This window comes from Rhipicephalus microplus, chromosome 4, assembly GCF_043290135.1.
Source record: "Rhipicephalus microplus isolate Deutch F79 chromosome 4, USDA_Rmic, whole genome shotgun sequence".
Lineage (NCBI taxonomy): Eukaryota > Metazoa > Arthropoda > Arachnida > Ixodida > Ixodidae > Rhipicephalus > Rhipicephalus microplus.
Window position 1 is genome coordinate 226,689,443 of NC_134703.1, and position 15,298 is coordinate 226,704,740.

A 15,298-nucleotide genomic window follows, 5' to 3' on the forward strand; every position below is an offset into this window, starting at 1 on the left:
TTACTTTCCTTTTACACCAAGTTGAGTAAGCGATCATCAGAGCATACAGACATAGGCGGCTAGATAAATAGTGAAGAGACTTCGTTTTGCCAAGAAATAAAATATTAGCAACGATTAGAAACAGCAAAACAAGACTATTATGCAGAGTAATGTCGCTGCTTCAAGATGTGTTTTCTTGACCTTGTTAGGAGGTAAGGGCTATTTCTGATTGCTTCTACGTTATTATTATTGTCATGCATTGAGGCAGCACTAAATAATGCAATGCACGTCTATATTTAAGGAGAAGAAACAGCACAGCACAAGAGAAATAAAACTTGGTTGCATTTATTCTGGTGCAGTGTCATCATGATTTCAAGCTGTGAGCTATGAATCAGCAAAGTACTGCGATTCAACTCGATGGCACAGGTCGACAAGATTCTTAAATACACTGACAATCTGGCCCAACCGACCATCCAGAAGCTCCGTCGTCATTAGGCAATACAGGTGACCAAAGGTCAGTGCATCCAGTTCACTCGGCCTGCAAAAATAAACCATCGGCAGGATTAATCAAACATTTGCAGCACTCAATGAAACTGAATGTTGTCAAGTTCAGAATAGTGAGCACATACACTAAAAGGATGGACGGATGGATAGATGGATGGATGGATGGATGGATGGAAGGATGGATGGATGGATGGATGGATGGATGGATGGATGGATGGATGGATGGATGGATGGATGGATGGATGGATGGATGGATGGATGTTGCTGCACCCTTTAGATCGGGGGACGGCTAAGGCCACCTAGCCGTAATACTCAGTGGACTAACCACTAGATACATATTTTTTTTTTCATTTAAATAGTGAAGTTGAGGGCTTCCACTTTGCACTCAAGGGTTTAATTTTCACTTGTGGCTTGACTTTAGCCACCAGTCAGATAACCTTCTTCTAGTTAATTCTACCCGCTTAAAGTCTATTTTTCCCTCCCTGTCCCTAAACCCCAGTGCTTTGAAAAACTCTGCGCCATCATCCTGAACTGTATGATGAAGCTTTTTACAGAACAACATCAAGTGTTCGGCCGTTTCCTCCTCCTCTACACATGCACTGCATATTGTGTCTACCCCTTCATATTAGGCCCGATATGTCTTGGTTCGCCATACTCTCGTCCTGGCCTCAAAAAGTAGAGAACTACCCTGAGTATTAATCGTAGATCCTTTCCTTGCTAATTTCCTGCTTAAAAGTTCGATAGATCTTTAGTGCAGAATTCTTAATCATGCCAATTCTCCACACGTCAGTCTCCGTTCCCTTCACTTTCTTCTTAACCGATAGTTCATTTTGGTTCTGCCACCTGCTGTTTTCCAAGTATTTACCAACCAATTTCCTAGTTCGCTTCCTTCGTTTTGTATCAACATTCTTCATGTACAAGTAGCTGAAAACCTTCCCAGCTCAACGCTTCTCCCCCATTTCTCGCAATCGCTTCTCAAATTTAATCTTGCTGCTAGCTTCCCTGCCCTAAAATGATGTCCATCCCATATCACCTTGTACTCCCTGGTTTGGTGTATTCCCGTGAGCTCCTAAAGCAAGCCTACCTATTCCACGTTGCTTAATTTCTAATCTTGCTTGAACTTCTGATCTCATGCACAAGACCGCATTGCCGATCGTCAGACCAGGAACCATGACCCCTTTCCATATTCCTCTCATCACATTATACCTATTGTAACTCCACAGTGCTCTACTTTTCATCACTGCTGCATTCCTGTTACCTTTAGTCGTAACGTACAACTCGTGTTCCCTTAGGTGCTCGGTCCCATTGATTATCCATACGCACAGATATTTGTATTTATCTGTTATCTCTAGCGTGACTTCCTGTATCCTAATCTCACAACCTTGATTATCATTAAAAATCAGGACTGCTGATTTTTCCTTACTGAATCTGAAATCTAACCTATCTCCCTCATTACCACAGATGTCCACCAATCTCTGCAAATCTTCCTTGTTGTCGGCCATTAGCACTATATCAGCTGCGTACATTAATGCTGGCAGTGCCTGATCAATGAGTTTTAACTGTTTGACTAAAGAGAGGTTGAAGCCAAGTCCACTTCCCTCTAATTTGGCCTCTAATCCTTGTAGGTACGTCATAAATAACAAGGGTGACAAATACACTTCTGCCTAAGCCCCCGTTTTACTTCTGTAAGCTTGGATACCTGTCTTTCCCACTTTATAACTGCCTTGTTACCTTTATAGATATCCTTTAAAAAATTAGTGACTCCATCTTCCACACCTAGTGTGTGCAGTATTCCCCACAAGTCCTCTTGAACCACGCTATCATATGCTCCCTTGATATCCAGAAATGCTGGCCACAGGGGCCTGTGTTCCTTTTCCGTTATTTCGATGCACTTCGTCAGTGAGAACAGATTGTCTTCCAACCTCCTGTGTTTCTGAAACCCATTCTGCAGTTCACCCAGTGCTTTCTCATCCTCTATCCATGCCTGCAGTCTTTCCTTTATAATCTTTATCGCCAGCCTGTAGACCACTGATGTCACTGTTATAGGACGGTAGTTGTTTATGTCAGCTTTGTCCCCCTTTCCTTTATAGATCATGCTCATCCTGCTAAGTTTCCATCCATCGGGGACTTCAGCATCGATTATTGTTCTGCTGACTGCCTCTCTCAAAGTCTGTTTAGACTTCGAACCCAATGTCTTTATCAGCATAATTGGAATGCCATCTGGGCCTGTTGATGTACTAGTGTTGATGTACTACTTTAATGTACTACAGAAGTTAGCTGACGTTCACGCCACCTGGGAGTGACAACATAAACCACAAATAATGCATTTAGTAGTGGGCATGAAGATCAACAGGTGGCATGACAATCTGCTCACTCCACACAAGGAGACCAATGACATGTTTGGATTTCGATACATGGAGCTTATGGGGAGTTTAGCAACTCATATGATTGAATAACTCTGTTCCCTGCAAGTTTACTTAGACATAAATAAAACACCATAAGACAAACACGCACGATGTTTGTTTGCACCGGTATGTTGCCACGGGATCCTGTTCCAGATGAAGCGCAGCGTAGCGTCCCCAATGTTTGCTGCAATCTGCAATCTCTCTTCACCAGCTCAGGGCTCAGAACAAATACAAGTGGCACAAATTGTGTATCGTAAGCTCACAATAATATTTGCGGCATGACAGACCACCACACATAATTCGAATTTACTCTGATGAAGGGAGACCCACACAGCCAACAGTACTCAGCCCAGTTCGAAGTGAAGGCGGCCATGTTAGGCATGTTCTCCGTCGGCTGGGTCCGCGGCTAGAGTGTAGTCTGGCGCATGACGTCACCTGAAGTGCGCTTCTATTGGTGGAGGCTCATGTACATCTACCTTCACGGACGAAGGAAAGGTAGGAGAGGCCCTGACGTCACTAGTTGTGAAGCTGCGATGAAGCCGAAAGTCGGCCTTATTGACTGGGCAAGTTCTCCTCTCTTGTTTATCATCATCATCATCATCAGCCTGACTACGTCCACTGCAGGACAAAGGCCTCTCCCATGTTCCGCCAGTTAACCCGGTCCTGTGCTTGCTGCTGCCAATTTATACCCGCAAACTTCTTAATCTCATCTGCCCACCTAACCTTCTGTCTCCCCCTAACCCGCTTCCCTTCTCTGGGAATCCAGTTAGTTACCCTTAATGACCAGCGGTTATCCTGTCTACGTGCTACATGCCCGGCCCATGTCCATTTCCTCTTCTTTATTTCAACTATGATATCCTTAACCCCCGTTTGTCCCCTAATCCACTCTGCTCTCTTCTTGTCTCTTAAGGTTACACCTACCATTTTTCTTTCCATTGCTCGCTGCGTCGTCCTCAATTTAAGCTGAACCCTATTTGTAAGTCTCCAGGTTTCTGCTCCGTAGCTAAGTATCGGCAAGATACAGCTGTTATATACCTTTTTCTTGAGGGATAGTGGCAATCTACCTGTCATAATTTGAGAGTGCTTGCCGAATGTGCTCCACCCCATTCTTATTCTTCTAGTTACTTCAATCTCATGGCTAGGCTCTGCGGTAATTACCTGCCCTAAGTAGACATTGTCTTTTACAACTTCAAGTGCGCTATTACTTATCTCGAAGCGCTGCTCCTTTCTGAGGTTGTTGTATATTACTTTCGTTTTCTGCAGATTAATTTTAAGACCCACCTTTCTGCTCTCCTTGTCTAACTCCGTAATCATGAGTTGCAATTCGTCCCCTGAGTTACTCAGCAATGCAATGTCATCGGCGAAGCGCAAGCTACTAAGGTATTCTCCATTAACTCTTATCCCTAACTGTTCCCATTCTAGGCTTCTGAAAACCTCCTGTAAGCACGCGGTAAATAGCATTGGGGAGATTGTGTCCCCCTGCCTTACACCCTTCTTGATTGGTATTCTGTTGCTTTCTTTATGAAGCACTATGGTAGCAGTTTATCCCCTGTAGATTTCTTCCAGAATGTTTATATATACTTCATCTACGCCCTGATTCCGCAGTGTCTGCATGACGGCTGATATTTCTACTGAATCAAACGCCTTCTCGTATTCTATGAAGGCTATGTATAGTGGTTGGTTATACTCTGAACATTTCTCTATTACCTGATTGATAGTATGAATGTGGTCAATTGTTGAGTAGCCTCTTCTAAATCCTGCTTGTTCCTTTGGTTGATTGAATTCTAATGTTTTCTTTACTCTTGTTTATATCCGAATGCAAAGCAGAAGGCACGACTTTCTCTCCGGCTCGGAAAGCACGTGAGCTGCGCAGCACACGTTTTGTGACGATCCGAAACTAATGGAACGGGGCTCAACACTCTGGGCCAGCTCGACACCATTTCTACAGAAGTTTCATTTCAATATCTGACAGCCATTTCATGCAGAAGTTTCATTTGAAAAGCAAGTTGCTAGCTGATGACCATATGTTCGTGCAAGTTGATGAAGAGCCAGCAATTAGTGTGCTCACTGAATCTGACTACCTGTGGAACATTCTGACTGGTAAAGTTATCTACAGCACGAAAGTTCGAGGGCTTGCAGCCATCAACACTGCTTCGGTTGCATGCTGCAAAGACCGATTCATCAGAGAGGCGCTATCGACCGCAGCACTAACTCAATGGTGTATGTTATGCGAGTCAACATCAGTGAAGATGAAGACCAAAGGACTTTGCAAATTTTACGATCTTTTTGGGAACTGCAAACAATAGGCATTGATGACATTTGTGAATCGTCTAGAATCAAATCCCTGGATCACGTCAGAAAGACCAGCCGGAAGTCCAACGCCAAATATTCTGTCGTTTTGTCATGAAAAGAGGCATGCAAGCACCTCATCGGTGACAATCGCGACATTTATTTCAACCATCTAGTGAACAAACTATCCGGAAAAGGTCGTTTCCTTGACCGTTATGATACAGTTGTACAACAGTATATGTTGCATTATCATGTAGAAGTTATGCCAAAGGATGTCATTGATAACCATCCGGTTTACTACATGCCACACCGGAAAGTCATCAAAGAAGAGTCACTGACCACCAAACTCTGGGTTGTGTTTGACGCGTCAGCTCATACACCAGGGCTACTCTATCGACTGCCTGGAAAAGGAATGTAACCTAAATGCAGAGCTTCTGCATGTGCTACTTTGTTTGCAATGGTTTTTAATCGCCTTGAATTCGGACATCGAAAAGCCGTTGCTGCAGATCCAACTACATGAGCCAGACGCTTTTCGATTTCTTCGGTTGGACAAGATGCCCAAAGAGGAGAATGCTAATGTTGTCAAGTGGTGCATACTGTGCGTGCCTACTGGGTCAACGTCCAGTACATTTCTGCTGATTGCTACTGTCCATAACTACCTAGACAACACTAATCCTGAAGATGAGAAGTCTGAAAAAGTCATTTTACATTGATGATTTGCTCATTGAATCAGACACCTTCAAAGAAGCCTTGGAAGTATACGAAAGAATGAAGGCAATTATGAATGCCACCAAAATAAATCTCAAGAAACTGAGAATAAAGCACGACACCCAGCAAGAAGTTTTCATGACAAAACATAAGACAATAGATGGAGGCATTAACGACACAAGGGCCATATTGGGCACGCAGTGGAATATAAATTTCGTGATTTGCATTTACTCTTAAGGTATTGGGCCAAGTGACAAATTTTTTTAAAAGCAATATTCACTAGAAATTTTTAGTTTCCAATATAAAACATGACTTTTTACGCACATGTGAGCATTAAGAAGCAAGTCCTAATTTTTGTTCATTTTTCATAATTAAGAATGTCATCGAAAGTATGCCTTGCACAAACATTCCTAACTAAAGTGCCACTCATTAAATTTTTGAATTTTTTACAGGCACATGCAAAAACCATTGGCCTATGCAATGAACCAAAACAAATGAGATCTGATGAATAGTAAAAACATAGTCAATAAATAACCCAAACAGTGCGCACTAGCACCACGGGCACTTTCGTATAACAGGCAGCCATATTGAATCTTGTAGCACGATGTTGCTCATTCAGATTCACTGCCACCATATTTTTGTGATAAAGAAGTATGCCAAGTATTAATGAATAATGTTCATTACCAATACAGCTACGACTGTTCGCTTGAGGAAAAACAACAGACATACAAGTTTCGATATAATCAACAAAAAGAGCTAGAAACAAGTGAAACAGAGTTAAGTCTAAATAAATTATATATATATATATTTTTTCGAGCCTGTTCTGCAGCATGAGTGACATGACGGGGTACTTTTGCATTACGGTACTTTGAAAAGGCCAAGCTAGAGCCCAATTTGCTTAAAAGTATCACATGTGCTTCTGTTGCCATTATTGAAATAATGGTCCTTGAGTATAACCAACACATGTGTCGCTTTACATCCTAAGCCAGTGAAAAGTTTATGACTTTTATTATTAAAAATTGTATGGTGATTATAGCATTATGAATTTTTTTTTACGACATGTTCGCACTTGATATTGCCACGTTCCGTTTCCCAAGTTTTTGTTATCATCCCAAAACACCAGACGATTCTCAGCGCAAACCGCGCCTGCAGTTTTCGAGAAGGTTCCGGACTGTAGTAGATCATTTCGATAAGATCACGTCCACTGTGCGAACGGTACAGATTGTTCTGGAAGCTACGCCACCGCCAGCAATAACACTAGAACATTCGACGGCAAGAGTATAAATGCTGACACGCTTCGCCGCTTGTCAGTAGTTGATCGACGGCCGACGCTCCGTTCACTGCTATCTGTGCAAGACTGCTACTGTAATCGAACTTTCCGTTTACCGGGCACAGGTTCGCCCAAATAAACAGTTAAATTCCAACACGAAGTCTCCTGTCTTCGGCCACATCACGACCCCGTGACAATATGATAAACAACCAAATACATACTACAGTCAAGCTAATCTTACGATGTATTTCGAAACTGGCACTTTCAGTTTTGTAGGTTATGGGTGGTCTAACATTTTCACTTGTATCTTTTAAAAGAAACTGCATAGACGAAAGCTTTATACAGCAAAATTATGGGCAATTAATTGTGCATTTAGAAAAAAGTCTGTTTTTCCATTTGGCCTCATACCTGAAGTCTGTAATGGAATACTTAACGTTCAGCAAGAAGATTCCAAAAAGGCATATACTGAAGACGGCATCCAGAACCTTGGAGTGCTCTCACCCTTCACAGTGACAGCTAATCTGCTATTTCAACAAGTGCGGGTCTTGTTGCGTGGGACGAAAAGAGACTCGAAGAAATTGGCACACCTTAGGAAAAATGGTGCATAGACGTCCTGCAGCTAGGATCGATTAGAATTTTGCGCCACGTAAGAAGCGGTCTCCAAGGAGTCGCAGATACGGCAGAGCCTCACATTTTCGTGGATGCTGTATCAAACATGCGTACTAATAAGATCAGCACCGTTGCGCAGCAGTGATGCACAGTACGAGCACTTTGACATCCTTGAGATAACAACCACAAGACGCAAAAGGGACTAGATGGTTAAGGCTCAAGTTAACAACTGCAAGATAAAGTTTAAAATTGACACCAGATTGCAAGCAAGCTTGTTGCCTATGTCAATTTATCGAAAACTGCGCAGAGCTGCAGAGTTGAAACTGACTAACTTAGTGTTGCGGGCATATAACGGCAATACCATATCGTGCTTCGGAACATGTACGAAGTAAGGCTTGTAAATACTACAACTACGGTCACGTTTTTCGTAGTTAAGAATGGTCAGCAGGCTATACTCAAATTTGAAGCAAGTGAAGCTCTCGGGCTAGTCAAGCATAGTGTATGCGTCGTAGACAAGGCTGGAAAGGACGAACTTCTGATAAGATTCAGATATGTCTTTGAAGGTCTCAGTTATTTACAGCAGGCGCACAGCATGGTGTTGAAATTTGGGGCAGTGTCAATCGAGCAATCAGCTCGTCGAGTTTCGGTGGTGCTGGAGGAGCTTTTAAAGAAGAAACTTGAACGCATGGTACATGCCAGCCTAATTGTTAAGATGAATGAACCGACAGACTGGGTCAGCTCTTCAGTCCTCGCAAAAAAGAAAGGCTGTTCGCTAGTGGCATGCATGGACCCCCGAGCTGTTAATAATAATAAGTACAGGTGCTCCCAAAACAATTCGGAGCACCAGAGCGGTGGCTGCTCGTCAGCTGAGCACATGGGCGGAAATATACAGTCATGGTCTGCGCATGCATGATATCCCTAGCAAGCAAGATTCGTTCCCTAGTTTATGTATATAGGCATTGCCTTGCGTTAAAAGCATATCGTTTGTTTCTGTTAGCACTGCGACAACACATCCCATCTGTTTTTTTTTCTTGTCTCGCACGACTATCATGCGCGATCAACTGATTTTATTTCAGCTTGTGCATTTCTAATTGCGCAATCTGCAATAACAGCGTGTAGCAAGCAGCGCGGAATCCTGATAAGATCAAAGGAATAAGAATTCAATGGGGGCTAGTTAGTACGGCATCATTATTTTGCTGCGCTAAAAATGCAACAGGAGACGACATGAAAATACAGAAGTTCGCACTTCTGTGTTCTCGTGTCGTACCCTGTTACGTTTTTATCACAGCAAAAGAACGAAGATCGACTTAGTGCAGACATGTTTCCCGTGCTACTAAATGAAAATGTGGCGAGGGGGATATATCACCTATAAAAAGGGTTGCGGAGGCGAAAAGAAAACTGCCTCGTCATTGAACGCGGGCTGGTGAGGGGCCCTTTAAACAAACTTGTGCTCTGAAATGAACTGGAAATGACAAAGACAAGCGGAGAAGAAGGTGACACAGCGGCATGCGTAGGCGAGCGTCGACGGGAAGATGATGGCCACGGCGCTTTTATGTCTCGGCGCTATTCTTTTCGACACCATATAACTGTGCCGATAGCACAGCTCTAGTGAAGAAAGTGCCAAGCACTCTCTCTACTAAATCAGATTGCTCAGGCGGCTACAAAGAGAGTTGGAGACATGGACTTTGCTTAGAACGTTGATTAGGCAAACGGCCGCTGTCGGATGCTGGCGAGTAAACACATAATGAACAAACCAAAAAGCTGTGCACGTGGCAACATGGTGGCCTATCTATGCAGTTTAATACCATGCTTGCACCATGGACAAATATAGGCACGTTGGGTGACAACATCAATATCGCGTACATGCACCATCCAGGTGAACCGCTGCTTTCATACGGCATGGAAGTGACTTGAAGAGAGACTCTTTAAAATCTTTTTTCTCGCCAAGGTACTGCCACTCGCCAGCTATGGCAAACCACAGTTCGTCAGCACTGGCGCCTCCTATATTAACGCGCATGCACGCGCACGCATGCTCTACGGCGTGCATACGCGCGCACAGAGCGTTGAGACCGCATCCGCAAAACGCTAAAACGCACCCAGCTCTATTCTTCTACAGCAAACCAACACCTATTTAGATACTTTGGGGAACGAGCCACGCTTGCTAGGGAAACCACGCACGCGCAGGCACTGGCACTACTTTTTCACCAGTGCGCTCCGCTAACGAGTGGCCACCGCTCCGGCGCTCCAAATTATTTTGAAAGCACCTGTACATAAAGCGGCAGCATTTTTCTCTTCCTAGATGCGAGGATTTAGAACTACGTTTAACCAATGCTGTGTACTTCAGCCGCCTTGCCGTGAACTAAGGCTATCATTAGATACCGCTTGACGAGCGAACTTTGAAGATCTGCACTTTTTCTTTACCGTTCGGGAGATACCGCTTTCTCTGTTTGCCTTTTGGTATTTGTTGCGCAGCGGAGGTCTTCCACCAAACCATGAGTCAAGTATTTGATGGCCTACCGGGTGTACTAGTGTACATTGACGACATCTTTGTATGAGGTTCCAGCAAACTAGAACATGATGAGCGATTAATATAGCAGAGCTGAAAGCTGCTGAGAACGCAAGATTCACTTTCAACGCGTGAAAATGCAAGTTTGGGGTGAAAGAAGTCATGTTTTTTAGTAATGTCACCGGCCAAGCGGGCATATCGCCTGACCCAAAGCTAATCAAAAGCTTGGTGAAAATGCCGGAACCAACGTCTAACAACGATGTCCAGGGCATGCTGAAGGTTCTCAACTACTTCGAAAAATCTGTGGCCCAACAGTCCGAGCAAACGACACTTTTACGTGAGCTTATCGAGTCTCGTTCCGAGTTCCAGTGGACCCCAAGTAATGCACTAGAATGGAAAAACTTAACGCTAGTTTTGACCACCACACCCTTGCATTGCAATCTTTGATCCCGAGAGAGAAATTAAGATAAGCTGCGACGCTTCGAGAGATGGTGTCGGCGCAGCGTTATTGCAAAGCTATAATGGGGAATGGTGGCCTGTAGCATATGCCTGCCGTGTTTTAACCCATTCAGAAAAGAACTATGTGCAAATTGAAAAAGAAGTCTTGGGGATATGTTTTGGCTGTAAAAGGTTTCATGAGTTCGTGTACGGAATAAAGGTGTGAATTGAAATTGACTACAAGCCACGGACATGCCATCGCGGGTGCAAAGATTCTTTTTGCGATTACTGAAGTATGACTTAGTACTGCAGTACATTTCCAGAAAGCAGCTGGTTCTTGCGGACATGTTGTCACGGTCGACAGCGGATTTGGGTGGAGACAAAGCTGGACTTGAAAATGACGTCGAGGTTAATGCGGTGCAGTCCTTAGACAACACGGCAATGCTGCAATCGCAGCGGCTGCTACAGCTGGAAACAGCTCGAGACAGCTATCTGCAGTTGGTAAGGACAAGCTTCGCAAGCGGTCAACCAGTAACAGGTGCACTTAAGCCAATTTTAGCTGTCTTTCGTTAATGCAGTAACGTTGAAGGGTCCTTAATTGAGATGTAATACCAAAGAGTATGCTGAAGGGAGTTCATGCTGATCATCTTGGGCAGCAGAAGTGTAAAGAGAAGGCTCAAACACTTCTATTTTGGCCAAGTTTGAATGTCAACAAAGCAGCACTAGTATAAAGCTGCGCAAGGTGTGGAAAATAGGCATACCTGCAGCCACATGAGCCACTACTTATGCGAGAAGTACCCAAATATGCCTGGTAGGAGTTGATATTTTTCTATATTTTCCCGAGGCCGAAAAGGTGGAAGACACAATCCCAGCAACTAAGATCATATTCTCTAGGTACGGTGCACCATAGATAACGGACCCCCGTTTTCGAGCCATGAATTTGCCAGCATTGCCAAAAGATATGAATTTCGCCATGTCACCTCGAACCCCTGTTATTCGCAGACGATTGGCTTGGTGGAAAAGGGTGTGCAGATTGTGAAGCGAATCCTAAAGAAGACCCTAGAGGTGGGGGAGGACTTCTGGCTGGGCCTTCTAGCCTATCAGTCTGCACCTCTAGAAGGCGGGCGTTCTGCCGGTGAACTTCTGCAAAGAAGGCGACTTCGTTTTAACCTTCCCAATTTTCACAGGGTGTTTCGGGCGAAGGTGACTAAGCACCACCAAAACGACGCAGGAAGGCTTCTGGGCGTACTGCATAAAAAGCTCAACGGTCTGGCTTCAGGATGCTGCAGGTTGGTCACATAAAGCGAAGGTGGTCGCTGACGATGCTCCACAATCCCATCTAGTAAAAACATGAGACCATCGCACGCTGCGGCAAAACTGCCGACATCTACTGGAGACGAAGGAACAGTGTAGCAGTGATGGTGATAACAATGAGTGTCTCACCAGTGTCAACTCCCGTTCACCGTGTCCTACTGCACTATCAGAACCAACTGTGGAAGCTACGGAAGCAACATCTCCAGAAACACCCGAGGGCTCAACACTACCAGCAAGCAACGGCAATTCATTGCCGGGCATGCCATCGTCGCTAGCTCCAAGAAGGTCTACACGTACCAGCCCCCTTAGAGACTGTGCTATGACGAATACTTTAATCAAGTGCCATAAGCTGTGATGAATATTCGTTATTGAGTGTTTCTTTTGTTTGTTTCGTGAGAGAGGATGTATCGGACACGCGTACTAATAAGATCAACGTCGCTGCGCAGCAGTGATGCGCAGTATGTACAGGGCGCTCGCCCGTGCCTTTATATGCTTGGCTCAATAAATGTCATTGTTATTCTTGCACTGACCATCATGCTGCCAGTGTCGTACCTACGTCAGTTACACTAGTCGTACAGATGCTAGGCAGAAAGCATTAGTGCATGTGCTTATCTGAAAGCAATCAACCTGCGAGGCAAGTATACTATTATGCTCACAATGGCAAAACGTAGAGTTGCAACGATCAAATCACTCAAATTGCCGAAGTTGGAGTTAATAAGCGCAGTTATTAGAGCAAGGCTGCAAAAGTAAATCCAATCTGCAAGGGATTTCCGACACTTTCCTTGTCCTATGCAGACATACCCTACCACAGTGTTCAGCTGGATCCAAAGAAGGGGAACAAGCTGAATCAGTTTACCAAGGTAGAGTCAAGATAATTGCAAGTGTAACAGTCACAGAAGAATGGCGTTACTGTCCTGGACAAGAGAATCCTGTCAATTTGATTACACGTGGCATGTCTGCAAAAGCTCTTTCGAAAAACTGCGTCTGATGGAGCGGTTCAGAATGGCTCGAATGAGCGAGTTCGGAATGGCCTAGCGAACCTATCATAGTCTCAAAGAAAAATGAAAAAATAGACCTTGAAACTCAGCCTACAGTGTTTAATGTTCTCATTGAGGCCAAATGTTTAATGTTCTCATTGCTGCTGCTGATCTTTGTATTATTCGCACGCTCATGTGTTCACTTGTGTTCTTCAATAAGTTTCCTGCTTGTGGTATCACAATGCCTACGAATGCCGAATTAGCTAAGAGAATCGAGGACTTCGAGGCAAAATTTGACAGCCGATTGACAAAGCTCGTGGACAGAATTGTGGGTGACGTTACGACGAAGCTTCGAGAGACGGGATTTGATCTCGGTGCTCTAAGTTCAGAGGTTAAAGGTATAGATGCTGCCCTGAAAATGCTTAACGACATTGTAGAGACTGTGCGTACTCAACAACAAGAGCTTTGTTCTACTAACAAAGCTTTGAAAAATGAGAACGAGACTTTCAAGAAGAAGGTGGCGGACCTGGAGCAGTACACTCGGATCAACAACGTCGAGATCAAGGGTGTTCCTTCTTCCCAAGGGGAGGACTGTGTTGCCATAGTGCAGTCGATTGATAACAAAATCGACTGTCCTGTATCAGGCACTGATCTTGACGTTGTTCACAGAGTGCCACTAAGTCTGGACAACAGAATATCGTGGCCCGTTTCTGTTCACGAGAGCAAAAGAATGAGTTTGTTAGGAAGGCACGTAAAGCTCGCTTGAATACACGTGCTCTTGGTTTTTCTGGAGAGGGCACCCATGCTGTCTTTGTTAATGATCACCTCTTGCCGGATAACAAGAAGCTTTTTGCCAAAGCACTTGTTTTCAAAAAAGAGAAACAGTGGGCGTTTCTTTGGACTGATAACTGTCAGATAAAAGCAAGGAAATCTACTGACACCAGGGTATTTCGCATAAAATCGGACATCGACCTGTCCATTATATCCTAGTTATATCATACATTAGCAATTGTAGCATCTATCCAATTGCAGGATGGCGTATATTTCACCGTCTGAACTCTCATAACGGATGTCTCAACCATGTAGGGCGTTAATTCACTTTAACGCTCGAAGTATAAGAAAAAATTATGATAATATTACCTCATTGCTGTCGGCCATTGGTCCCCAGTTCTCTATCATCTGCATCAGTGAAACGTGGCTATGTGAATATGACAGGGACCTGTTTAAGTTTCCTTCCTATTCTTCTGAATACTGTCACCGAATCGACGATGCACATGATGGAGCAGCTATTTTTATATCTTCATGCCTTCACTATCATAGGCGACTGGACTTGGCACTAAGTATTCCTGGTTGCGAATCCGTGTGGATCGAACTTCATGAACCAAATTTTTCGCAAGATAGTAAGAATTTAGTTGTTGCCTGCATATATCGCTCTCCGTCGTCATCTGTCGTGGAGTTCTGCCTAGCTTTAAGAGAGGCGTTGAAAACTCTGTCATTAGAAGGGAAATGGGTGATTATTTTAGGAGATATGAATATCAATCTTCTTGATGACACCAAGGCAAATGTTTCTGAATACATTTCCTGCTTCAGTGGGTATGGCTACGAGTGCCTCATAACTGCACCAACTCGTGTTCCACTTCATGGCAATGGCACTATCATAGATCACATTTTGTCTAACCTCATTAGTCCTCCTGAAGCAGCTGTCATCGAGGTGCCTGTCACGGATCATTATCCTATTTATGCAAGCATAGGCATCTCCAATAATAATAAAATAAGTCGATGCTTCAAGAATATCTTAAATACTGCATCATTCATTAACATCATCGAGCAGTGTGATTGGTCGGCAGTTAAGAAATGCAATAATTCTGAAATAGCCTACCAACAATTTTCCTCTATCATTTCAAATGCAGTCACGGCCGCTTCAACATTAGTAGTAAGCAGAAAAAAGTACCTTGTCCCAATTAGTCCGTGGTTGACACCTAACCTGTTAAAATGTGCGGAAAAAGGATAACTTATACAAAAAGACGAAAAAGTGTCCTTTCAATGTTCACCTTCAAAAGCGCTATAAAGAATATTCAAACACATTAGGAAAGTTACTTAAAGCTGCTAAATTAATGTATTTCGAAGATAAAATAAAGCGAGCCGGAAATGACGTTAAGCAGCAGTGGAAAACTGTAAACAATTTTCTTGGCAGGACTACGGTACATTCAGATATAACCTCGGTTCACTCAGAAAAACGTGTGATCGATAACCCATTTGATATCGCGAACTCTTTTAATGACTCATTCAGCATTGATAT

The 15,298-nt window shown here is 43.7% G+C and overlaps 1 protein-coding gene across 8 annotated transcripts in view; it reads right to left on the minus strand.

Moving 5' to 3' along the window:
- Positions 1-308: 308 nt before the first annotated feature.
- The window catches only part of LOC119172472 (metaxin-2), a 259,544-nt gene continuing 244,554 nt past the window's right edge, over positions 309-15,298 (minus strand). For all 8 annotated transcript variants that reach the window (XM_075894041.1, XM_075894035.1, XM_075894038.1 and 5 more), the window contains one exon: positions 309-517. In XM_075894041.1, coding sequence (XP_075750156.1) covers positions 495-517 — 23 coding nt within the window. In that variant the 3' untranslated portion in view covers positions 309-494. The remainder of the gene's footprint in view (positions 518-15,298) is intronic.